General features: G+C 34.0%; 1 protein-coding gene across 1 annotated transcript; it reads right to left on the reverse strand.

Annotated features, from left to right (window-relative positions):
* Nucleotides 1–1,506: 1,506 nt before the first annotated feature.
* LOC114288073 (cytochrome b561 and DOMON domain-containing protein At4g17280) lies at nt 1,507–4,811 on the reverse strand. The gene is made up of 3 exons (XM_028231560.2): nt 3,854–4,811; nt 2,843–3,097; nt 1,507–2,105 (listed from the first exon to the last, which is right to left on the reverse strand). Exons 1-3 carry the CDS (start codon nt 4,472–4,474, stop codon nt 1,776–1,778), a joined length of 1,206 nt encoding a protein of 401 aa, XP_028087361.2. The 5' UTR covers nt 4,475–4,811; the 3' UTR covers nt 1,507–1,775.
* Nucleotides 4,812–25,627: the final 20,816 nt, after the last annotated feature.

Consider the following 25,627-nt stretch of genomic DNA (forward strand, 5'->3'; position numbering starts at 1 on the left):
AGTAGTCACGGAGTCTAGTTCAAAATGACCAAATTGTAAACTGATAAAGGTAACCGAAGTATTCCGAAGCCAAGTGATGATTTGGTAATTCTTACTGTCCCAGTTTTCTAAACAGTCTGCATATGTGGCAGCTGTTTCATGAACCTCTTTAACTGGTTGAACCACATCCCCAGTGATAATGCGCCAAAGTTTCTTCCCTTTCAGAAAACCGGACATGGCTTGGGCCTATAACACATAGTTGGAGCCATCAAGGATAACAAAGATTGGATGAGAAATATCATGACGATCCATAATGATGGTTTGGTGAGGTAAAATAGTGAAAACAGTGCTATAGGGGCAAAAATCAGCAAAACAGAGCGTACCAGCGGGTTCGGAAGGTCGAATATAGTCGTAAAAGAGGTCTAGTATGTAGAGATGGCGTTAGCAGGGGCTGGATGACGTCAGCAGGTGTGCGGCTCACGTTAGCAAGAGGGTGCGCGACACACGATAGCAGCAAAGGCGTCAGCAGAGGCGCGGCGCACGTTAGCAGGAGGAGATGAGACGCACGGTAGCAACAGGAGTGCAGCGTACGGGAGTGATGACGCTGACGCGTTGAGGGCTGATGTCAGCGACGAGTGGAGCGGAGGCACACGCGCGTGATTGACGCATAGCGTGGGATAGTCTGACAACCGACGCATGGTAGCGCGTATAGAGACTGGTGGCATCGTGAATGACACGCCGTGAAATAAAAGGCGCGTGAGGGCGCGTGTAAAGTTGTTTTAGTGCGTGGTTTGTGGTGCTGGAATCGTTTGGAAGAGACGAGTATGATGGTGTCGCAGTGTTGTGTTTACGGCCACTGGAATTGGTGAAGCAGTGCGGGAACAAATATAATAAAGTGTATTGGGGATGGAATGAATGCTATAGTGCCACTATGTACGAGACTAAAAAAAAAAAGGCCATAAGTGTAGAACCTAGAGCTTTGATACAATGTTAGAATAATGTATCTATATTATTGAATGAATAAGAATACAATAGGAGAGCCTGTATTTACAGGCTGAACACAAAAGATAAGTATATAAGGAAATAGAGATAGAAAGAGATAGAGATACAATGAGATAGAGATAGAGATACAATGAGATAGAGATAGAGAGAGATAAAGATAAGATTGAGATAGAGAGAGATGAGATACAATGAGATAAATATAAATATATACATTAACAATGTGTGTGTGTGTGTTGGAGGGACTGGGGTCTATTGGAAGGGCATGTATATTATATTCTATGACACAGACTCTTAAAGTGATTTTTTACTTCATCGAAAGTGTAATGCTTGTTTTGCATCAGTTTTGGCAAAGAATTTGGTGTCACAACTTAGTGAGTGGCTGGTTCAAATCCACTTCTCAAGGATGCATTTGTCGAGGCATTGCGACAATTGGAATGAAAATCAAAGGGAGCTAAAAGCTTCATTATATCAAAGAACAATTGGGAAGAAACTAAAGACACAATAAGAGTAGGAAATGGAATGATATAGAAACAAAATGCAAAGACAACGATCTATAAAACTGGTAATAATAATACATAAGAAACAAATACATGTAACTGTCGAGACACACCCTATGCTACCAATTACATCTAACCATGGACTCCCCCAATACATCAGGTGTCCTAAGTACTCTCATTCATTATCTATAAATAGTGGTGCATCAACAAACCAGTAAAACAAAACAAAAACAAAAACAAAAACAAAAAAAACAAAACAAAAAAAGTAAATATGAAACCATGAGATCTATCTACATTCTACACCCCATGTTGTGCCCTAGCTCCACACCCATTAAACCCATTTGTTCCATTCATGCCATGAGGGGTCTTGTCATATCCCCCTGACTTCTTCCTCTTCACAACCACGATCCACGTATAAACTTCCAAGAATGCAGCAATGGCGGCCAAAGCCACGAGGAAGATGATGTAAGCTCTCTCCCATTTCTCCTCTGGATTCAAGATGTTGAATCCTCTGAATATGTTCATGATGCCTAGGATGATGATTGCGTATCCAATCAAGTGGTGGTAGATGTTCCAGTATGATCTGTACTTGTGTTCCTTTTTTGGCCTTAGAAACAAAGCAAGCACCTACATCCAAGGAAAAAGAAAAACGTTTCCTTAGTATGCCACAATCAGCAAAATAGCTATACCTTTGAAAACAACAACACGTATATTATGGTGTCGTTTGGTAATATTTATAGTATACAGTTTTTTTGTTTTTTGTTTGTAGAAAACATTAAATATGATTGTGTTTTATTTTTGATTAAAACAAAAACAAACAAAAAAAATTATATTTGGTACACACATGTTTCAAAAGCAAGTGAAAGAGGTGGCTGGTGGAAGATGGTGGTCAAAGACAGTTGTTGATGGTTGGTGGCCAACGGTGTGATTGCTGATCGCCAAAGGTGGTGATTGGACGTGGTGGCCGAGAGTGGTTTCATACAAGAGAGGGTGGCTGAAGGTAGTTGCCACTGGTGGACAGTGGTTGGCAGCTGCCAAAGGTGGTTACCAGAGAAGGTGACGGGCAAGGTCGAGTGGTGGTGATGAGAGTGGTAGGTGGTGGCTGGAGGGGGTGGAAGAGGGAATTTTTTCTTTTTCTTTTTCTTTTTTTCCTAAACAAGTGAAACCAACTTTTTTAAAAATTTAATAAAATGTTTACACATTTCAAAAATTTTATAAATATAAATAAAAATGTTACAAATATAAACATTACAAAATAGACCATATTTCATATCATTTTCATGTTCTAGTAAAACACAGAAAAATTGTTTGACCAAACTGTTTGAAACTGTTTTGCAAATGGGAAAATTTGTTTGATGATATACCTGAAGGGTGGCAATCGAGAAAAGGACAATGCCAATGGTTCTGTGGGCAGTGTATTGGATGCCAGGAGACTGAGCCCCTAGCTGGAGACCAGTTGCCCATCCAACTACACCAATTATGTAAGCTGAGGTTTGGCAAGTCGCATGAAGGTAAAACCATGCTGGGTCTGCTACTTTGAATACTTTCAAGTACCTTGCTATCACTACCCCAATTGGTATCATCATCCCCCAACTCACTGTATTCAACACTCCATGTAGCTGCAATTTCATCACCCACCAAATTTAAGTAACAAACTTTGTATTCATTCATCACAATTGTAATGTATCTCTTATGCTGTGTTTGGTTGAGGGATTTGGGGAGGGATTTGAAAGGGAAATGGAAAAGATGTGTGAAACTAGGTGAAAATATAGGTATATTTTATTTACATTTCACCTAACTTTTCCCTTTTCCTTTCCAAATCCCTCCTCAAATCCTCCAACCAAACACAGGGTTAGTGTTTTTTTTTTAAAAAAAAAAAAATACTAACCCTCAATTTTTGTTTATATTGAGTGATTTGGTAAGAAATGATAAGAAATAGAACTCTTTGTTACTCTCACCTGTTTTATTTTTTTGAGAAGAAAAAATACAATTATTTCTTTTGTTTTCTTGTCTACTTAACCTCATGTTTTTTGGCCCCAAAATACGCAACCCAAGTGGTGTAAACCATGTGTTTTCCAGTCAAAACCACAAGAGGTGAAATTCAATTTCTCAAAAAAATAAAATAAAAATGATTCTATTCATAGACACTAAATACTTGCTTAATCAACAAATTAACAAGAAAAATATATTGTGAGAGAAGTTATTATGTCTAATTAGCTTTTTGTTTTTTTGGTAAAGAATATTAGCTAATGGATGAAAAATAACCATAGCTTGGTTACTAGCACAACACAAAAGCAGAGTCAACAAACAGAGCAAAAACAGAGCACAAATTTGAACCCATTATGCAAAACCACAAAATGAATTAAGTTACTTACATTCTTTTTCTTGAGTCTTGAATTCAATGCTCCACCTCCTCCTGTTGTCCCAGATTGTCCAGAAAGAAAATTCAGACTGGCCATTGATTGAATATTAGGACCAGAAGTAACATGCATCCCAGGAGCATCATTCTTAACTGGTCCATCTTGCCAAACCTGGTTCACTGTTCCACTATTGTTTGCCAGTTGCAAAGTAGCAAAGATTACAATTTCATTTTTGGAATAAGTAGCCGATAAACCCGATACTCCAAAACTCAAATCTCCTTTCTGCAATTGGGTCTGATAACTGGTCACCGGTGCCGTGTAAACGCTCATAGTTCCATCAGATTTCTGGAAAGCCACAAGAGCTTGAGATCCAACCATGCCTTTAGATTGTGGGTTGATGGCCCAAGCAACCCAATTTGAAGTTGTGATTTGGGTGTGTCGATAAGCGATTTGGACAGTTCCTGAAGATGGGTTGTAAGTCCAGTGAAGAAAAGAGTTCAAGTATGGGAGATCATTGCAGGAACTAAACACTTTGTTGCTTGCAAAGGCATATTTGGCACATGATTGCGCAGAGGAAGACAAAAACAGAGCAAGCAAAACAGAACAAAGTAACATAAGTCTAAACATTTTAGCCATTTCAACTAAAATGCAATCTCAAAATTAGGAAGTTGCAATGTAAAGAGGAATTTGAAAGGTTTAGTGTTGAAAATGAGGATTCATGAGCTAAGAAGATGGCTCTGTTTGGGAGAGAAGGTTGTGAGTTGTGAAGTAATGAAAGAAAAACAGAGAGAGTAATAATTATAGGTGATCGGTGGGGTAAGGGTGGTTGAGCAGTTTGTTTGGCATGGAAGATTCATATATTTCATATATGAGAAAGAGAGAGAGAGAGAGCGCGTGTGTTATGCCACTTGTAACTTGTAAGGTTCTTTTACACGCTGCTTAAGTTTAAAACCATGCACATGATCCTAGTCCCACATGCCATGTCTAACATCAACTGCAATTATACTACATTAGAGTTCCCATGGCATGTGACACTTAATTATTTCTTGTTTGGTATTGTTAATGAGAGTCATAAAAAGTATTGGTTAATAAAATTTATTATTATACATTTTTTTAATGATACCTGTTTGGGCTCTATTGAGGTTTAAAATGTGAAATTAGTCAAAACTCTCTCATAATAAAACTTGTACGTATTAAAGATAGGCATATAATTTTTTTCTCAAAAAGGCAATACATTATTATTATCAAAATGTCATCAGTGACTAATTTAATATTTTAAATTTTAAAATGATATAATTTTTAATTTAAATATCGTTTTTAATATGATTAACATTTTAAAATACTCTCATCGGAATCTATCAAATAAGATTCATGTTAGGCTTGAAATTCTTTTAAATCACTAAACATCAGTCACTACACTATAATTGTTATCGCCACAAGTAGAAATATTGAATCAAAAAATTATTAAAATAATGAAATGATAATGTTAACAGAATAAAATTTTACTGTTAATTTAAAACAAAATATCAAAAAACAAAGATAAATTACATATATTCGTATCAAACCAAAGTATAATTTCATTTTTACCTTTAAACAAAGCATCAATAAATAAAACATAAGCCATATATTATTAAACTAAACCAAAATAAAGTTAAATTAACAGCAAACAAAAACACCATTGTTCAGTCCTATTCAATAAGAAATAATTGTAACAAATGAAATACACATTGTTTAGTCCCTAATCTCACATAAAAATAAATAAATAAATAAATATTTCAACAATTATTTACTCTTTCATTTGAAAAAACAAACAAAATATATATCTCTTATACGAGTCAATCGCAAACTTCAATCCAAACAACCATCAAAATATAACAAATAAAATTCAAAATATAAAAATCAATGAAGTTCTACGATGGAGGCCATGAGAAATGATGGATAGAAATGGTGAAGATTTTGACGAGAGAGAGAGAGGGAGAGAGATATGGAAGAAATAGGGAATGTAGAATACATAGACATAAATATGGATAGAAGAGTTGAATTGATTCTTTAATGAAGGAAAAATCCTCCATTAATTTAATTTATAATATTATTTTGTCCTTTGAATCTAAAAAAAAAATTAAATTAAATTAGAAATTTTTTCCATTAAAATTAATTAGCATGTCATTTTTCCAATATAAGTGAGTAATGAAGGTGCCCTGAGCAGGAATGGGCTTTCTTAAATTCGAATTTAAATTTGAGGAGCTCATGGAGTCTATTGTGAGTCTCGTTTCGATATTTCGTTTCGATATTCTAAATTATTTATTTTGTAAAGCTCTTTGTGTATCATCTATTAAAAAAAATTAGATCGTTCTGATAATTGAAACCTTGTGATTTTATTATGTTTGTTTCCAAAAAAAAAGTCAATGGCTTATTTTCAAAAACAAACTTATTGTCCATTTTTTAGGACACAATAAAATAAAATGTTTCAATTATCAAATCAATTTAATTTTTTTTTATGAATAATATGCACTGAGAGCCCTACAAGATAAACGTTTCAAATCATCAAAAAGGGACTTGTGGTGAACCCTACGGGTCTCAAGTTCAACCCAAAGAAAATATATTGAGTTGGGAAAGACTATATGCACCTTATAATTAAATAATAAAATGGCATAATTCTATATTTTATGAGTTATAACTATAAAATAAAAAGAAAAAATCATAACCAAACAATATATGATACATAACCAAAGATTTAATAACTCATAATTAAAATATTGTCATAATTAAAGAAAAAAATTACGCATAACTAAATAACAAAATGGCATAATTAGGGGTGCATATGTTACACTCCTTTCAAGAGGTGTGTATAGTAAAATTTCTCATATTGAGTCTTACAAGTGTAGCACAATTACATTGAGCTTCTTTAAAGTGTCAATTCTCATAATACTTAATCTATTTGTGAGAATTAAAATAATTTTAATTCAGAAAGAAGAATACATCCTGCCATGGTGTTCAAGCCTTTGAATCTTTATCCTTGAATGATCAAATTTTGAATGTATAAACAAAACCCACTCACAGAACACTTTTACAGAACCATATTGGAAAAGTGAAAAGAACAAAGTTTCAAGTATATTCTATTCACAAACAACGTCTGCTTTTGATGGCAATCACAAACATATACATAGATAGGCTTAGACCCATGATCCATTGTAACTCCTAATAACTTCCCACCATCAGGGAAGTTGTAACTTCCATGACTCCACCATATTGGGTAATGGGTATCACATACGTTAGTTACCCAAATAATACTGATTAAATAATATAAATAAAACTAATGTGGCATGTGGGCCACTTTACGGAGACATACTTACATTCTCCCACTTGGCACATGTGCCACATTTTGCTAACTTTTGGGTAACCAACAAACTAATTATGCCCATTAAACAAAAATACCTAAACCTTATAAGAGTCATAATACACGAATCATGGCGGTTATACTCTATCAATTGAGTATTTCCTTCCATGTATTACATTGTATGATACTCTCAACTTTATGTGGTGTCATTCTTGATGAATAATTTCTAATAAGTTATTCTGAGTCCAATGATCCCTATGGATCAATAGTCTCAATGGACTACATAGCATTACAAATACTTTAGGTGCACAAAATGATGCTTTTCACTAACAATAATCAAAATGTCATGACAAAATAAAACAAAACAAAGCAACAATTGCAAAAATTATTGAGCTAACCAATCAGTCCCATGCCTTCAACGTATTTTGAAAACACCTTTACAGAAAGACCTTTGGTCATGGGATCTGCAACCATCATATCGGTACTAATATGCTCAATGCTGACTTCTTACTTCTTAACACGGTCTCAAACAGCAAGATACTTTATGTCAATATGCTTGCTTCGGCTGCCACTTTTGTTGTTGTTAGAGAAGAAAATTGCAGCCGAATTATCACAGTAAACCTTTAATGGCTTAGAAATTGAATCCACAATTCGAAACCCTGTGATAAAATTCCTCAACAAAATAACCTGTGATGTTGCTTCAAAGTATGCTATAAACTCTGCTTCTATTGTTGACGACGCAATTATCGTCTCTTTGGCGCTCTTCCATGAAATAGCACCACCTGCTAGCAGATAGACATATCCTAAAATCGATTTTCTGGAATCTTGACAACCCGCAAAATCCGAGTCTGAATATCCAACCACCTCAAGACAGTCAACATACTTGTAAGTAAGCATGTAGTCCTTGGTTCCCTTTAAGTATCTCATGATTTTCTTTGCAGCCTTCCAATGTTCCATTCCTGGATGACTTTGGTATCTTCCAAGCATCCCAACTGCAAATGCAATGTTAGGTCGTGCACAAACCAGAGCATGCATTAAACTGCCTACGGTAGATACATAGGGAATACTAACCATTTGTTCCTTTTCCAAATCATTCTTTGGACATTGACTTAAACTGAATTTGTCACCCTTTAAAATGAGCGCTGCATTAGGAGTGCAATCACTCATCTTGAATTTCTCCAAAACTCTTTCAATGTAGGCTTTATGAGACAGTCCTAATGTCTTTTTCGACCTATCTCTGTGAATCTCTATGCCAATGACATAAGAAGCTTCACCCATATCCTTCATTTCAAAATTTTGAGAAAGAAATTGTTTAATATCATGCAACAATCCCAAATCATTAGATGGGAGTAAAATGTCATCCATATATAGAACTATAAAAATGTATTTGCTCCCACTAACCTTAAGGTATATACAGTTGTCCACAATATTCTCCGTAAAACCATATGAAGGAATAACATTGTAGAACTTTAAATACCATTGTTGGGAAGCTTGTTTTAGTCCGTATATAGATTTGTTGAGTTTGTAAACTAAGTGACTATCTTTATCAGAACAAAAACCTTCAGGTTGCTTCGTGTATACTTCTTCCTCAAGATCCCTATTCAGAAATGTCGTTTTCACATCCATTTGATGTAGCTCTAAATCAAAATAAGTTACTAATGCCATGATAATTCGAAATGAATCCTTCTTAGAAACTGGAGAGAATGTATTATGATAATCGATGTCTTCTCTTTAAGTAAAACTCTTGGCTACAAGTCTAGCCTTATATCGTTCGACATTATTATTTGAGTCTTTCTTGGTCTTATAGACCCATTTACAGCCAACAGCTTTAACTCCTTTAGGCAACTCGACAATTTTCCAAACTTGATTCTTAGCCACAGATTCTAACTCTTCTTTCATGGCATCATACCATAATTTAGAATTATCCCTATTTATGGCATTGGAAAATGAATAGGATCATCTTTAGGTTCGATGTCAAAATCAGACTCCATTAAGTATACAAAATAATCACCATAAATTGTTGGCTTTCTAGCTCGTGAGGATCTTCTTAATTCTGTAGTCTCAATTGGGACTTCAGCTATAGCCTCCATGTTGACTTGCTCCTTTTGTGGTGGAAGTTCTTGAACTTGTTGATTTTCAAGGATATCAGGTTGATTATCTTGAAAGACAACCAATTCACCTATATTCACGAGTGTTGTATTTGGATCCTGTGACTCCTCCCACTCTATCTTTCGAGAGTAACTCCCACTAAGGTCAACTTCCTCAATAAACTTAGCATTTCTGCCTTCAACAATTCTAAGTGAATTTGTAAGACAATAAAATCTGTAGCCCTTGGAGTTTTCCGCATAACCTATGAAAAAACCACTAACTGTTCTGGGGTCTAATTTCTTTAAATGTGGGTTATACACCCTCACTTCAATTGGACAACCCCAAACGTGTAAGTGTCTTAAACTTGGCTTCCATCCTTTCAATAACTTAAATGGTGTTTTGGGAACAACCTTGGACAGAACCCTGTTTAAGATATACACATTGGTTTTCAAAGCTTCACTCCAGAAATTCATAGGCACATTAGAGTAACTAAGCATACTCCTTACCATGTCTATAAGTGTTCGGTTCTTTCTTTTAGCAACACCATTTTATTGTGGCGTGCTAGGCATTGAATATTGTGCAATAATACCTTCTTCTTTAAGGAACTTAACAAATGGTCCTGGTAATTGTCCCAATTCTGTGTACCTCCCATAACATTCTCCACCTCTGTCTGACCTCACAATTTTAATTTTCTTTTCTATTTGTTTCTCTACCTCTGGTTTATAAACTTTAAAGGTATCAAGTGCCTCGACCTTATCAAACAAGAGGTAAAGATACATGTATCGTGTAAAGACATCAATAAATGAGATAGAATATCTCTGGCCATTCAGACAAGGTGGAGTAAATGGTCCATAAATATCAAAGTGTATGATTCCAAGAATTTCCTCACTCCTTTTGGCACCTTTACTAGTCTTGTTGGTCTGCTTTCCCTTTATGCAGTTCACACAAATACCAAAGTTGGTAAAATCAAGAGTCGGAAGGACTTCATCATTAACCAACCTTTTTATTCTCTCAATAGAGATATGTCTCAATCTCCTATGCTAAAGAATAGAGGAGGACTCATCAACAATATTACGCTTAATGCCAATATCACCATGCACGGTTAACAAATTTTGTGCAAAAACAAGATCCAAATTTAATTTGTACAAACCATTAATTAAAGTACCAAGTCCTGAAAAAACAGAGTCTTTAAACAAACTAAAATTTGCACCAACAAACTGAAATTTAAATCCAAACAGTAATAGCCTAGAAACAGAAATTAAATTTTTAGAAAAAGATGGAACGTAAAAAGTGTTTTCAAGATCCAGAACAAAGCCATTTTTTAAAACAAATCTAAAAGTTCCAATAGCTTCAACGTGCGAACGTATCCCATTGCCCGAATAGATGCCTTGTTCACTTCCTGTCAGTTTCCTTAGGCTGAGGAAGCTCTGTATGGTATTAGCAATGTGAATTGTAGAACCCGAAGCAATCCATCAATCATATTGATGAGTATTAACAAAATTAGATTCATAACATACAAAAGATATGAGATTACCTTTCTTCTTAAGCCATTTCTTATACTTGGGCCAGTCTTTCTTCATGTGACCCTTTTACTTGCAAAAGAAGCATGCATCCTTATTGCCATGATTTTTAAATGGCACTTTACCAAGCTTCTTCCATTTCTGATCACCTTTGCCCTTTTTCCATTGCCCTCCTTTATGTGTTGTAAATGAACACTTTTCACTTTTCCATGCTTCAATCTCTCCTCCTCTTGAACACACATGGTCAAAAGTTCATTGATAGACCATTTTTTCTTCTGTGTGTTGTAAGAAATTTAGAATGCTCCATATTCCACAGGAAGAGAATTGAGTATGAAATTGACAAGGAATGACTCAGAAATCTCAATCTCTAAGGACTTAAGACGAGCTGCAATGTCCTTCATTTCTATAATGTGCTCACACACACTTCTAGAATTGTTATGCATCATTCATGATAGTTTGTTCATTAGGGTTCTTGCCAATGCTTTGTCAGAACTAACAAATTGCTCTTCAATAGCCCTCATGTAATTCTTGACCTTATCAGATGGTGGAATTGAGCCCCTAATGCTCTGGTTGATATGTGACTTTATGAGCATTAGGTTTAAGCGATTAGATTGCTTCCACTTATCATAAGCACTTTTTTCTGCAGCGGAACTCTCGTCCGTGGGTTCAGGAGGTTCATCCACACAGAGTGCCAGATCGAGGTCCATGCACCCTAACGTTAGAAGGATTTTGTCCTTCCAGTCTGAAAAATTATCACCATTCAAGAATGGAATACGAGAAGACTCATTAGACAGTACAGAGGTAGAAATCACTGCAATTATCAAGAACATTATTAATGCTTTGAAACAATAACTATAGTCTAAATCAACCAATGTCAAATTCAGTAACAAATCTAAACCTTCCTGTGGGTAGAGGTCACTAAACTGTATTAGATTTGCTATTACTTTATAATAAGACTAATGGGTTCCGAAATATTTAAGGAAAAGAAAACTCATACCTGTGGGTTAAGAGTGTTCAATTCCTTTAATACCCAATCCATTATCTTATTCCAATTAAATTTCATAAATAATTACTTTCCTGTGGGACTAAGAAATTTTTTATAAAACATAATTGCAATGTAAAAATGCCAAATTAATTTTTAACTTTATGCGATCAAAAAACTGAGGATCACATCTTTATGTCTTAAGATGTTGTGGCTACTCTTAAAATAAAATTTTTTAAATATGGCATAGTTTATTAATGTGAGCAAATCCTTATAGTTACAACAAATACATAATCTTTTAATGCACATAATGTATAATACATACAATCAGAGTAATATCACATGAAAAATCCAAAGACCAAACACATATAATTCAACCTTATACCAGATTTTGCTTAAAAATTGGACCAAAATAAATTCCATAAGCCCAACACATAGTGTATACATGCTCTTATTTCACATGAATTTTCAATGCATAAATAATTACCTGAATGCATGTAATATAATATTACATTATTCTAGAGAGCATGTCAATGAATATGAAAATTTATAAGATTTTAAAGGATATGTTAAAATAGTTCACTGCATAAAATTCAAATGAATTTACTTACTATTTAAATATGCAACTTCAATAAACAAAATATTCGTAACAACATGTTAAAATTTCTTCATGAAAATTATAGAAATAAATTCAAGTCTTTTATGCCTTTTAAAATTAACTGAATAAACTCAAATAAAAGCATGAAAATTTCTAAATTTTATACAGAATCAGATTAAACATTTTGCTCTTTAATGTGTGTGTCAATAAATAAAAATAGGGCAAATTACATATACCTCCCTCGAGGTTTGACTAAATTACAAATACCCCCTGAGGTTTCGAAAATTACATCCCGTCCCCTGAGGTTTGTATTTTCATAACAATTTGCCCCCTGAGGTTTATATTTCATAACAAATTACCCCCTAATTTGTTATGCAAATATAGCATTCAGGGAAAAATTTATAATTTCTCAAACCTCAGGGAGGTATTTGTAATTTAGCCAAACCTCAAGGGGGGTATATGTAATTTTCCCATAAAAATAATATTTAATGGCATACAACAAGTCTCCTAAATAAAATAGATTCAGAGTAGGTGAAAATTTTAAATGAATGTAAATACCACTAGCACAAATCAAGATGGATTCTACTGTTGCAATAGTCTTTCATTTTCTTTAATAGTGATATTCAAAAATTATGCAATATAAATTAGTCATTTTGATTCTACAAAGATCCTCCTGAATTGTTAAATTTTACAACGTGAATTAATATACAAATATCACAAGTATAAATTAGTAATACACATAAAATATGAAGAATAGTTAATTTGTTGTTAACTATGGACCACAACTTTTAATTGATTTCTTTACAGGAGTAAAACAAGCTTCAAGAAATCTCGGAAGGTATTTGACATTCAAGACTTTATTGGAGACACCAATTGTTATGTTTTATCCCACTTCTGACACCATTATCAAAGTTTCAATATATAACTGTATGCATCAAAACATTCATTAAATTGTTGATTCTACACTGTAAGACGCAGAAGTTCGATTTCATGTAGATGAAACAACTACTAAACAACATAACAGAAGGTTTGCTTTGATACCAATTGTGAGAATTAAAATAATTTTAATTCAGAAAGAATAATACTTCTTGCCATGATGTTTACGCTTTTGAATCTTTATCCTTGAATGATCAAATTTTGAATGTATAAACAAAACCCACACACAGAACACTTTTACAGAACTATATGGGAAAAGTGAAAGGAAGAGAGTTTCAAACCTATTTTATTCACAAACAACGTCTGCTTTTGATGGTAATCATAGGCATACATATAGATAGGTTTGGACCCATGATCCATTGTAATTCCTAATAACTTCCCACCATCAGGGAAGTTGTAACTTCTATGACTCCACCATATTGGGTAGTGGGTATCACATACGTTAGTTACCTAAATAATACTGATTAAATAATATATAAAAATGTATTTAATATTTCTATAATAATATAAATAAAACTAATGCTGCATGTGGGTCACTTTATGAAGACATACTTACACTATTTTCATTAATAATTTATTAATTATATAAATAAAAAATAGTAATATTACTATATCCTTTATAGTAAAATATATAGTTTACTTTTGTCCATCAATCCTTTATAGTAAAATATATAGTTTACTTTTGTCCATTAATAATTTATTAACTATATTAGTTTTGGTTGCAAGGAATAAGTGAAATTATGACAAATTTGTATTTCTTTAATGAGGAAATTTCATTTTTAGTCTCCAACACTATCATTCAAAAATTAATTCAATCTTTATCTTTTTATTATATTAAGGTTAAGTTTGGGAAGACTAAATAAGTGTACTTTTTGACTTTTTATGAAATATGAGTTAGATTTGGATTGGGTTTGAAGTGATGTGTTAAAGAGGTGATGTGACTTAAATAAGATGATGTGACTTAAATAGGATAGTGACTTTTTGACTTTTTAAATTTTTTAGAGGATGCCAAACTTGGCCTAATTTTAAATCTAAATTATCAATTTTGGATTAATTTGACCCCTGTAATTAGTTGTCATCTAAATTAGACTAAACTGTATCTTCAAATATTAATTTGACCCCGAAATTGAAGTGCAAAAAAAAGTAAATCAATATCTAATAATGATTTTCATCTTAAAAAACAAGAAACATAAAATTCAAATAAAGATATTAAAGTATTTGTATTTTTTAGTATTATCCAAAGAGTTGCTGATTTTAGCATCAAATTGGTTTTTGGTGGATGATATGACCGAATAGGCACTAACCTCAATTTTGTAGGTGGAGATCTCGAGGTATTCATGTTCATTGTAATATCAGTTCTCAAATCTCGAATAAATATGAATAATGTTATATGTATTTGGTGGATGTTTGGAAAGTTGTTATTTTAGTAAGCTATTTTAATAAGTTAAAATTTGTCTTTGTGAGCATAATTATATGTTTTTATAGTTAGATGTGATATGTGTGAGAGAAAAAGTAAAATGATTATGAATTTGATGTGATATTTTGTCTTATTAACTATTTAAGTTTATTTTATCTTTTTATAAATTTTAGTGTAAAAAGCCCCAAAAAAAAACCTTGCCAAACACCCCTTAGTGTACTAACAGATGATGTTATATAATTTTAGAGATTTTAAATATTTATAATTTAATTAATAAGTGAGTCAGTAATAATGATATAATACTAATTAGTATATATAGTATTATTTTATACTAATTGATGCATTTAGCACTACCGAATGGATGTATTTTCTCTCAGAATATGTGTAGCCTAGATTTTTACTGATACAGGTGTCAACTTACTACTAGTTGATCAGCTGTATTAAAATTTATCGCAATTGTTATGTGTGTGAGAGAGACAGATTTTGAGTTCAATTAATGTTTTTTAGACCGGCCTGATATCATTTGAGACTTTAATCGACAATTGTAAATGGGATTTTTATTAAAAAATATAAATAAAAAAATAAGTAAATAAAAATAAAGAGAAGAACTCATATTCTAAATAAACAAATTCAAACTTAAAAAAGACTATTTTTGATTCTCAAAAAATAAGGGGTAAAGGAATTGATCGGAAAATATTTTTTGTTTTTATTATAAAATCGTGATTAAAGTCGCATATGTTTGGTAGCATATGCTTGGTAAAGAGAATAATTTTCTCCTTTATAAAATTTGTTATTTAAAATTTAATTTGCTTACTTTTTGAGATGTAAATTTATTAATTTAATATTTAAATTTAAATTTAAATTTTTTAATACATTCAGCGGTGTAATTGATATTTAGATATAATTTGAAATATTAAATGAAGACTCAAATAAAGTTTTGGTGCCATGTTAACAAATTTGGTTTGATTTAGACAGAAGTTAATGGTAGAGGTTAATTGATCTAAAATTAAGTGTAAAATTGATATAATTAAAAAGATTGGGGTTGAATGATTGAGTAATAGTCTTGGAAGGCAAAATAAACCTACGGTTTTTTTTTTTTTTTTTTAATGGGATTTTTAAACTGAAGTTACCTAGCTTATTTTCATAAAACATGTAGAATAATTTCAGTTCCATATATAACCCGTATATTATCACTAGCCTAAGGAATCAATTTCGTTAATTTTGTAGTTCTTAACCTACTAACCAAATTTTAACTATACGGCCAACCATTACTATTTCTTATTAGGGGGTTGTCTGTGATATCATAAATAAGTGTATTTTTTATATTTTTTTTAAAAAAAAAGTTGAGGAAAAAAATATGAATGTTTAGGTTAATTTTTTGACTTTTTATGAAAAAATATGTATTAAAAAATTATATAAATAAGTGTATAGGGAAATAAAGTGATGAAATAGGCCGTATGGTTGGAAGCCTAAAGGGCAGCGCGTCAGAGGGCAGTGTAGGAGATTGATTCTCTACTTTTCAGGCATTAATTGGTTGGTTTTGTTCGGTCCATGGGGGCCACCACGAGTCCCATTTTACTAATCGGAACCATTAAATCTGTACAACTCGTCGAGTACTATATGCTTGTAAAAAATCACGTTAATTGGATATCCATAGCTATCTGATCGTGTTAGTTTTTTTGTTAACTGTTAACTATAACACCATCTATTTTTATACAAAACTGATTTGATCATGTATTTAACGATATCCAATAGACATGATTTTTTTACAAGCATATAGTACTAGACGAGTTCTACATATTGAACGGTTCAGATTATCAAAACAGAACTCATGGTGAGCCCCTACGGGCCCAGATCTACCATCCAATGTAGTGAATATAGTACTATAATTTTTTTTCCCCCGGTCACTGACTGCACCATCACGTCAGTACCAATCTGGGGTCTTTTTTTATTATTTTTATTAATATGTGTATATTATTTTTTAAATATTTTTTTTGATGAATAGTGATTATTTTTTAACTCTTTTGGTCTTTTTGAATTTTTCAAGAGTTGCCAAACTTGGCTTAAAAGTGAACACCCTATTTTTTGTCGACACGGAATATCACCTTGCCGTGACTGTTATGGCGATGTTTTTACCAAATTCAATTTATTTCTTAAACTAATGTTGCTTAAATTTGAAGTAAATTTGAAAAATAAATTCAAAGAATTAGCTTTAAAAAAAAAAATCACGAGTCGCTTAAAAGTCGCGTTCTATCATTTATACCAATCAAAATATGTATATTATTTACATGCTGTTTTGAAAGGGTCGAACACCAAACTAACCAATTCCAATTATTTGATAAAATTTAAAAACAATGAGCCTGTTGGTATTACAAGTTAAAACTCAATAATCAAAAAATAAAAGTTAAAAACATTATTTTCTCAATTTTTTAAATAATTAAATTTTTTTCTTTAATTTATTTAAGTTATTTCTATATAAATTATAAATAGAGATTACATCAAATATTTTAAAATAAACTTACAAATTAAAATAAAATATAATCAGTTACTTTCATCTGCAACAAACAAATCGTAATGTGAAATGTATTGTATACAGAATAATAAATAAATAAAACTATCAACAATATAAGGTTGTGATTGGTGAGCAGAAGCACATACAATAGTGAGCCAGCAGCTGAAACTATTCCAACCAACAGACTACCCCAAAAAGAGACGGAAAAAAAGTCAAACAAGTGAGAGAGTCAATTGGATCAAATGTCCAGCTGTTATTGTAATGTAACCACTTCACCATGGAGGATTGTGCAACGAACGAACCGCTTATGGTGGGAGACCAAATCAGATGGGTTAGGTGCATGGTAGCCTAGCGTCGAATCCAAACCCCGGAAAGGTCAAACCAAATCCCAACCCTCTACCGGTTTCTTAACTCTTTCTGGGTCCCACCAAACACTTCTGATAGTCAAACAGTTTCTGGGGACCACGTGGATTTTCTGGGTTTAAAATTTGAGTGATGCAGTAGATATCAAATTTTCTATTAAATGATTAATATTTCAAGTAAGTGTGAAGTCTGCAAAAGTTTGGGGCGTAGAACATTTTACTTAAGTTTTGGGAAAACTATGTATAGGTGGGCGGAAATGCTACAGACCCCACCATTTTGGCACCCCAGCACCCCCAGTGCCACATGGGGGGCTGCCAATGGCCAAACACAAAGAAAAAAAAAAAAAAAAAAAACAGTTTTTCCAACCAATCACAATGGACCCCCAGCACCCCCACTGGGGGTCCCAAGCTTTATTCATAGGCGGGAGCTGGAAAAAAAAAAAAAACCAGTTTGTAGGGATGCAATTCATACTTACACTCTCACATTTTTTTATTTGCACCTACTTGCACCTACGGGTTGATAATTTTTTTTCCCTTCTCTCACTTTTATGTAGTTCTTCCTTAAAATTTTAATTTTTTTATATGAGCTAAGATACTGGAGAGTATTGTTTGGGTCCGTAAAACCCACCAAGGAACTCGTTTCGATAATCAAAACCGTTTATTTTGTCGGGTATTTCGTGTATTTAATCCACACAAAAAATTAGATCGATCCGATAACTATAAGTTGTTCAATTTATTATGTTTCTCACTAAAAAATGTATGATTTATTTAAAAAAACACAATTGTTACCTATTTTTTTCGTAAAAAATTGAACAAGTTAGCGGATCAATCTAATTTTTTTTTTTTATGAATAAAATACATGAAGTGTTAGATAAAATAAACGTTCAAATTATTAAAACGGAATTCGTAATAAACTTTACAAACTCACTCTCTAATCTAAAATCAGGACTAGAACCTCCTCCTTTTTATATTGGGTAAATTACACTAACAGTCCCTATAATTTGAGACTCGTGTCACTTTGGTCCCTAACTTTTTGATTGTGACATATTTGACCCTGAATTTTGAATCTTGTTCCAAATAAGGATAATTGAAGATACCATTGTTTAATTTAAAGGGTAAAATCGTCAATTTAATAAAATATAAACTAATTTGACAAAAATAAATGTCAAAAAAATATTTTTAATTTTTTAAAAACTATTCTTATCCACTAATGATAAAATTATGTAAAATTGATAAAAATTAATAAAAATTACATGGTTAATTTTTAAAAATTAATTTTACATGATCATCATGCAAACACATAATAAAAATTAATTTGGTAAAAAAATAAATAAATGTCCAAAAGATTTATCAATTTTACATAATTTTATTTTTAGTGGGTAGAAATAATTTTTAAAAATTCAAAAATATTTGTTTGACATTTATTTTTGTCAAATTAGTTTATATTTTATCAAATTGACGATTTTACCCTTGAAAAATCTAATGATATCTTCAATTGTCCTTATTTAGAACAAAATTCAAAATTCATGATCAAATATGTCACAATTGAAAAGTTAGGGATCAAAGTGACACAAATCCCAAACTATAGAGACTATTAGTGTAATTCATCCTTCTATATTTAATGAACTCTTATTATTTTAATATTTTAAAATTTTAATTTATTGTATGATTGAGACTCTATCAAATATAAATAAATATAAATTTTGAATACAAAAATATTATCAACAATTCACCAGTTGCCCACCGCACCGGGGCAATAGATTGTCGCCAGTCTCTTGTCCTTTTTTTTCTCTACCTAATAGGATGACAACGTGTACAATTTTTTTAAGGGCAAATTACATATATTCTTTTTGAAATTTGGCTAAATTATAGATACCTTCTTGAAGTTTGAAAAATTACAAATTTTTTCTTGAATGCTATATTTGCATAACAAATTAGGGGCTAATTTGTTATGAAATATAAACCTCAGGGGGCAAATTGTTATGAAAATATAAACCTCAGGAGGCGGGATGTAATTTTCGAAACCTCAGGGGGATATCTGTAATTTAACTAAACCTCGAGAGAGGTATATGTAATTTGTCCTATTTTTTACCACTTGTCAAGACTTTAGTGGTGTCACAATTAAGCCATCAAAAAATACTTGAGACTCTCTTTTTTTGAAAATCCTTACAATTCTTTTTGGATCTCAATCATTGATAAATATATAGGACCCACTCATGTATGTGTAAGACTCACACCATCAATGATTAAGATCTAAAGAGAGTTATGGGGGTTGTAAACACAAATTTCTTAGCTGCAATTAAGACACGAAATAAATGCTCAAATAATTAATTTTATTTGATTATAACAAATGGGTACAATTTTTTGTAGTTTGCTCTATTACAAAAGAGTGGATCTTCTAATTCGATCTCCGAAATGGGCGCAATTCAACGACGATAAAAGCATGTTGTTGAACTAGACAAGTAGATGAATTTCTTCAAGTCTTCGAATGGAGAAACTTGGAGAAGAAAGGCTTGATCGAGGGCTTGAATGGCTTGATCTCAAACGAGTCTTGAAATGATCTCCTTAAAAAGATAGACCAAATTTATGTTTGTAACTTGAAAGGATTGGCACAAGTTTGGAGTACTTGATAATCCTTTTTTTTTTAAGCTTCAGGAACTTTAGAGAGAATTTGGCAGAGTCTCGAGATTGCTTAGAAGCTTGCAAGACCATCAGCCAAAAATGTGTCCCTTCCTCTTGGTGAGAGCCTCTATTTATAGGCTTAGGAGAGAATGATCAATTTCGGAAACGGCAAAATTGTTTTGAATTTCCAAGGAAATGAAAATTTATTTCTTAATTTATGGACATGATTTGCATTTAAATTTAAATTTAAATTTGAATTATTCCATTAAATTTTGATAAAATATTTTCATGAACCCACACATTTGGGTTGACCCAATTGTCAAAATAAGTTCACTTTTCTTTTGGTGTGACTCATAATTTAAAATGGGTTAAGATTCATAATTTTAGTAAGATTCACATCCATTTAAAATTTTTGACCAATCAAGAAAATTTATTAATCAAGAAAATTTATTTACATTGATTAATCAAACGGTGATCAAAACACGTGAAAATTTAAGTGTTTACAAATTATCCCTACTTTAAAATTATGATTTGATACTTAGACCAAGTTTGGCATAACCTAAATAATACAAAAAGTCAAAAAGTCACTATCCTATTTAAATCACATCATCTTATTTAAATCACATCACCTCTCTAACACATCACATCAAATTCAATCCAAATTTAATCCATATAAATCAATAAATTAAAAAATATATTTTTTTAAACATTCCAAACAAACCCTTACTTGGTAGCATCAAAAGTGAGATTTGATGTAGTTTCGTCATACTCACGATGTAAGGATCTAATTGCGTTTAAAAAAAAAAACACAACCTGATTAGCCTTCTCCCTCATATGGAAAGTAATGTTTAAGAAGCGCAACTAGGGTTTTAGCCTTTTTCTTCCGCCGCCCAATATGCATTACTTTTCCCTATAAATGATTGATGAGGGTTGTTTGCTTTATGCTTAGAGTCTGTGTTGTTGTTCCGTCCAGCCAGGTTGATAAGCTAGAGACTAGGACCAATTGCCTTCTGCTTGACAAGAAGGTAGGACTTTTGTATGTTTGTTTATATAATATTCATTATGCCCATAAGTCATTGATGTGAGACTTCAACAACACAAACATTTTTTTTATTTTTTTATTTTTTTATTATTTTTTTGGTATGATGTCACCTTGATGTGATGTCACCCTCAATTTCACATGTCTTAGTCTTCGTTTGGCAATGACTTTTTCAGGTTTTTTTGGCTATTTTAGCCACAAAAAACAAAATAGGCTATTTTAGCCATAACAAACAAAACATCACATCCAACCCATAATCATTACATTCTTCTCTCACAAAAAAAGTCAAAAAAGCCAAAAAGCCAAAAAGCCCTTCCCAAACCAAGCTTTTTAGCCCAGGCTAAAATAGTCAAAAAAGCCAAAAAGCCAAAAAGACAACCCACTTCCCAAACGGAGGCTTAAATACTTTTTCTTCACTTTCTGCACCGTGTCATCAACCTATGCACCGAATGATTTTTTATTTATTTATTTATTTTTTAATCTTCTTTGCAAATTACCTTTTATTGTTGTTCATAAGAATAAAGAGTTTGTAAAAATAATTAGTAATATATCTTAGGCCTCGTTTGGCAAGAGGTTATTTTAGCCAATTAATCAAAAGTTACTAAATTAGCCAAAAAACCAACAACCCATACAAAAAAGTCAAAGATTCTCTTTTCTCTCTACTTTTTGCACATCTTTTCGTAATTAGTCAAAAAGTCATCTCAAACATACAAGTTTTTTTTACCTACCTTTTTAGCCAAATAGCCAAAAAGTTACTAAATTAGCATGTTCCCAAACGAAGCCTTATTATCCTTTCACCGTAATTGATTATTTTGATTTATGTGGAGATGTGCCTATTTAACTAGCCGATTGAATATTGGGCTAGTGAAGTAAACACTTCCTTCACCACCTGTGTGGGTGAAAATCTGACCACACTGCCTGCTTAGTAACCAACTGGAGAGCACAGGCAGAATAGATGGCTTCAGTAACCTGTAACAGAAAGAAAAGGCTCTGGCGGTGGTTCTTCCACCCGGGGGCACTCCGACGATCAAGTCAGTATATCTCTCAAAGACAATCAAGTGCAAAACTTAATACTCAAAGCATAAATTGCATACCTTAGACCTACGGGGGTGCTTCTCTTTTATAATATACTCAATCCAAGTCCTACTAGAAGTATGATTTCTATGAACTCCAATTTAGTGCTTACTTTGGACTCTTTAAGAGATAAAGATAAACTCCCTAAGAGCTTTATCCTTATCTTGGTTAAGTCCCCTCTTCGTCTTAGGACTCTTGTCCATTATTCGTTTATCTCGGATTCCGATATCTTCGGAGTTAACCTCGGCCTCGCCGAGATCATCTCGGCGTCACGACCAGGACACGTGGCACCTCGGCTGACATGTCGGCGTTTATCCTTATCTTGGTTAAGTCCCCTCTTCGTCTTAGGACTCTTGTCCATTATTCGTTTATCTCGGATTCCGATATCTTCGGAGTTAACCTCGGCCTCGCCGAGATCATCTCGGCGTCACGACCAGGACACGTGGCACCTCGGCTGACATGTCGGCGTCACCATGCCACGTGTTGGTATTTAGAAAATATATCCCCACAACTGCCCCCTAGGTTCTATTACCTCGGCATTCTGAGGTGATGGAACCTATACCGATATTTCGATATTCCTTTTCTGAGTAATGGCTAAAAAAAACCGTTTAGCCGAGATAATCCACTTCGAGCCGATGTATTCTCTTCGGAGAACAAGGTTTCGAACGTACTCTCCCACGTGCACGAGCTGTCATGTATATCTATCCGTTCTTTTCACGTGTATTGTCTTCATTGGGGCGTGTCTGTGACGCGCCTGAAAGCCGTCTGTCATTTGTCTGCGCCGTCTGACGCGTGCGTTGCTCTAGGCGTAATAAATGCCCTATTTTTGCCGCCGTTTCACGTTTTTGACAAAACTTTTCCTTGCCTCTTTCTTTCTTCACTTTCTTCATTCGGATTTCTTGCTCTCTCTCTCTTCGAAAGCTCTTTTTTTCTTCGAATCTGCCATTGCTTTAATCTTCTGAAACTGTCTTTAATCTTCCATTCTTGCGAAGCTTTCTTTGCTGTCACAACCGATTTCTGATCTCGGCGAATATTGCCCCGGCTTCATTTGTTCTGGTAAGATTCTGCTCCTTTCACTCTTAGCTCTCTTTATGTGCTTTCGTTTGCCTGTTGCTATTATCGCTTTTGTCCAAAGCCTTGGATTTATTTGTATCTTGAATCGTGGCTACGTCTTGAACACTTGCACTATTTCACCACTTTTCTTGCCACTGTTCTTGATTTTTTTTCCTGTACTTTTTTTGTTTCTAAGAACTATACCTTTGTTCTTGAATCTGAAACTATGTCTCTGTTTTTTGTTTTTCGTATCTGTCCCAGATCTGTGCCTTCGATCTTGATCTTTATAGTTCTTAGGCTTGGGATTTGTGTGTAGAACCTTTAGGTTTTAGGGAAAACTGAAACAAGCCTTATCAGTCCTTTCCTAGGCCTTTGGCGAGGTTTTTGCAATCCTTCTAAAACGCCCATCTTTTGAAACACTTCTTTTTGTTTAGGCCGACGTAATGGGTATGTGGAGGCATAGGGTAAATACCCCAACAAAACTCGAATACTTTAGGCAGGAATTCTCTATCCCAGCCGATGTTCATCTTAAGCTAGCTGGGGATAATGATACCATTATGCCCACAGACCATACGATGCCCTTTCCTATAGTGGCTTTCACCGAATGTGGACTTCGGCTTCCACTTGATCCCTTGTTTCGCGAAGTTCTTCATTTCTACAGGCTGAACCCCATGCAACTTACTATCAACTCCTACAGGGTGATTAACGGTATTATAGCTTTAGCTAGGCAGGAGAATCTTAGGATCACCCTGGCCGACCTTTAGTACTATTATACAATGTGCCCCCTTAACCTGAAAGATAGGGGCTTTGTTTATTACCTTAAGCCGAGGTCTACTGAGTTTAAAATTGTAGCCGACCTCCCAGACTCCAACAAGGGGGCTAGGGATGACTTTCTTATTGCTTCGGGAAATTGGAAATTTGGCCCAGATGAAGATGTCCACATCTACCCTCTTCCTCGAACAATTACAGAGGGCAAGGGTAAGAGCCCAGTGCCAATGCTTAGTTGTTTTTATTTAAGTCTTTAAAATTTGTCTGTTTCTAATGTCTGTTTGCTTGTCCTGCAGATCTTCATCAACCACCAAAGAACTTCCGTCAATCCTTCTTCTCTGGTCAAGATTTAAAGAAGCTTCTTGGTCTTCCAATCCATAAGCGTAAGGCTCCCCTGTTGCTGAACTTCATTCCGACATATAAATCCACTTTACCCGACGTCCCGAAAAGGAAGAAAAAGAGTCTCTCTCCTCCTACTGCCACAATGTAACTGCGTCTTCATCCCGAACAGATCAAGGATCCACCTCTGACACAGCCGATCTTCCATCCATTTCGGCCCCCTACTTAATACCAATTCTAGAACGTAAACGTCGACGAAGACTTGTAAAGACTGCCGAGATGGTTCGTCCAAGGCCTGTCGTTCAAGACCTTCTTGCCGACCTTCCAACCGACGCTGATGCTGAACCATCGCATGCGATGCCCCCACCAAAGCCAAAGAGAGTAAAAAAGGCTCAGCCCAAGCCCAAGGCTACTGACGCCGAGGTTGAGGATGCTTTGCCTATCTCCCAGCTGGCAGAAAGCAAAAAATCAACCTCTGCTTCCACCAAGAGGTCTGCTGGAACCCAACCCTTGGGGTCCACACAATCAAAGAGGCCAAGGTCATCGTCTGCGACGACCTCGGTGTCCAAGAAGCCCGACGGTCCATGGGCCCCTGATCTAACCCTGGAGGATAGGCCTATTATGGCTAGTGAAAGTGCCGACGATATTAACGTTGGTGTCGCCCTCAGCACTGCTCTTCTCCTTCCAAAGGATTTGGAACGAAATGCTGATCTCAGCGAGTATGAGAATTACGCTCTCATGCTCCAACACTCCGTTCAAGTAAGTGTTCCTGTTTGCACTTGCGATTTTTCCTTCTGTTTCTTACTGAGAATATTTTCTAACACTTCTGTTTTTCCTTAGGCCATTCAGCACGCCCATTCATTTTCAATGCAATCTTTTGAAAACCGACAAAGATTGGTTGATATGAAGAGGGAAGCATCTTCCATGAAGAAGGAGATCAAATCTCTTGAATCAAGGATGAAAAAATTGGAAGATCAGGCCGAGGCGGCTACTAAGGCCCAAACTTTAGCTCTTGAGAAGGCCGAATCCGCTGAGGCCGTTAAAAAAGTTACTGAGGCTGAGAAAAGAGAGGCCGAGGCTAAGAAGGCCCAAGCGGAGAGAGAGCTCCAGCAAGCTCTGGCCACCAAAGAGGCCGAAGTCAA

Source organism: Camellia sinensis, chromosome 9 (genome assembly GCF_055761805.1).
Source record: "Camellia sinensis isolate YWXY chromosome 9, ASM5576180v1, whole genome shotgun sequence".
Classification (NCBI taxonomy): domain Eukaryota; kingdom Viridiplantae; phylum Streptophyta; class Magnoliopsida; order Ericales; family Theaceae; genus Camellia; species Camellia sinensis.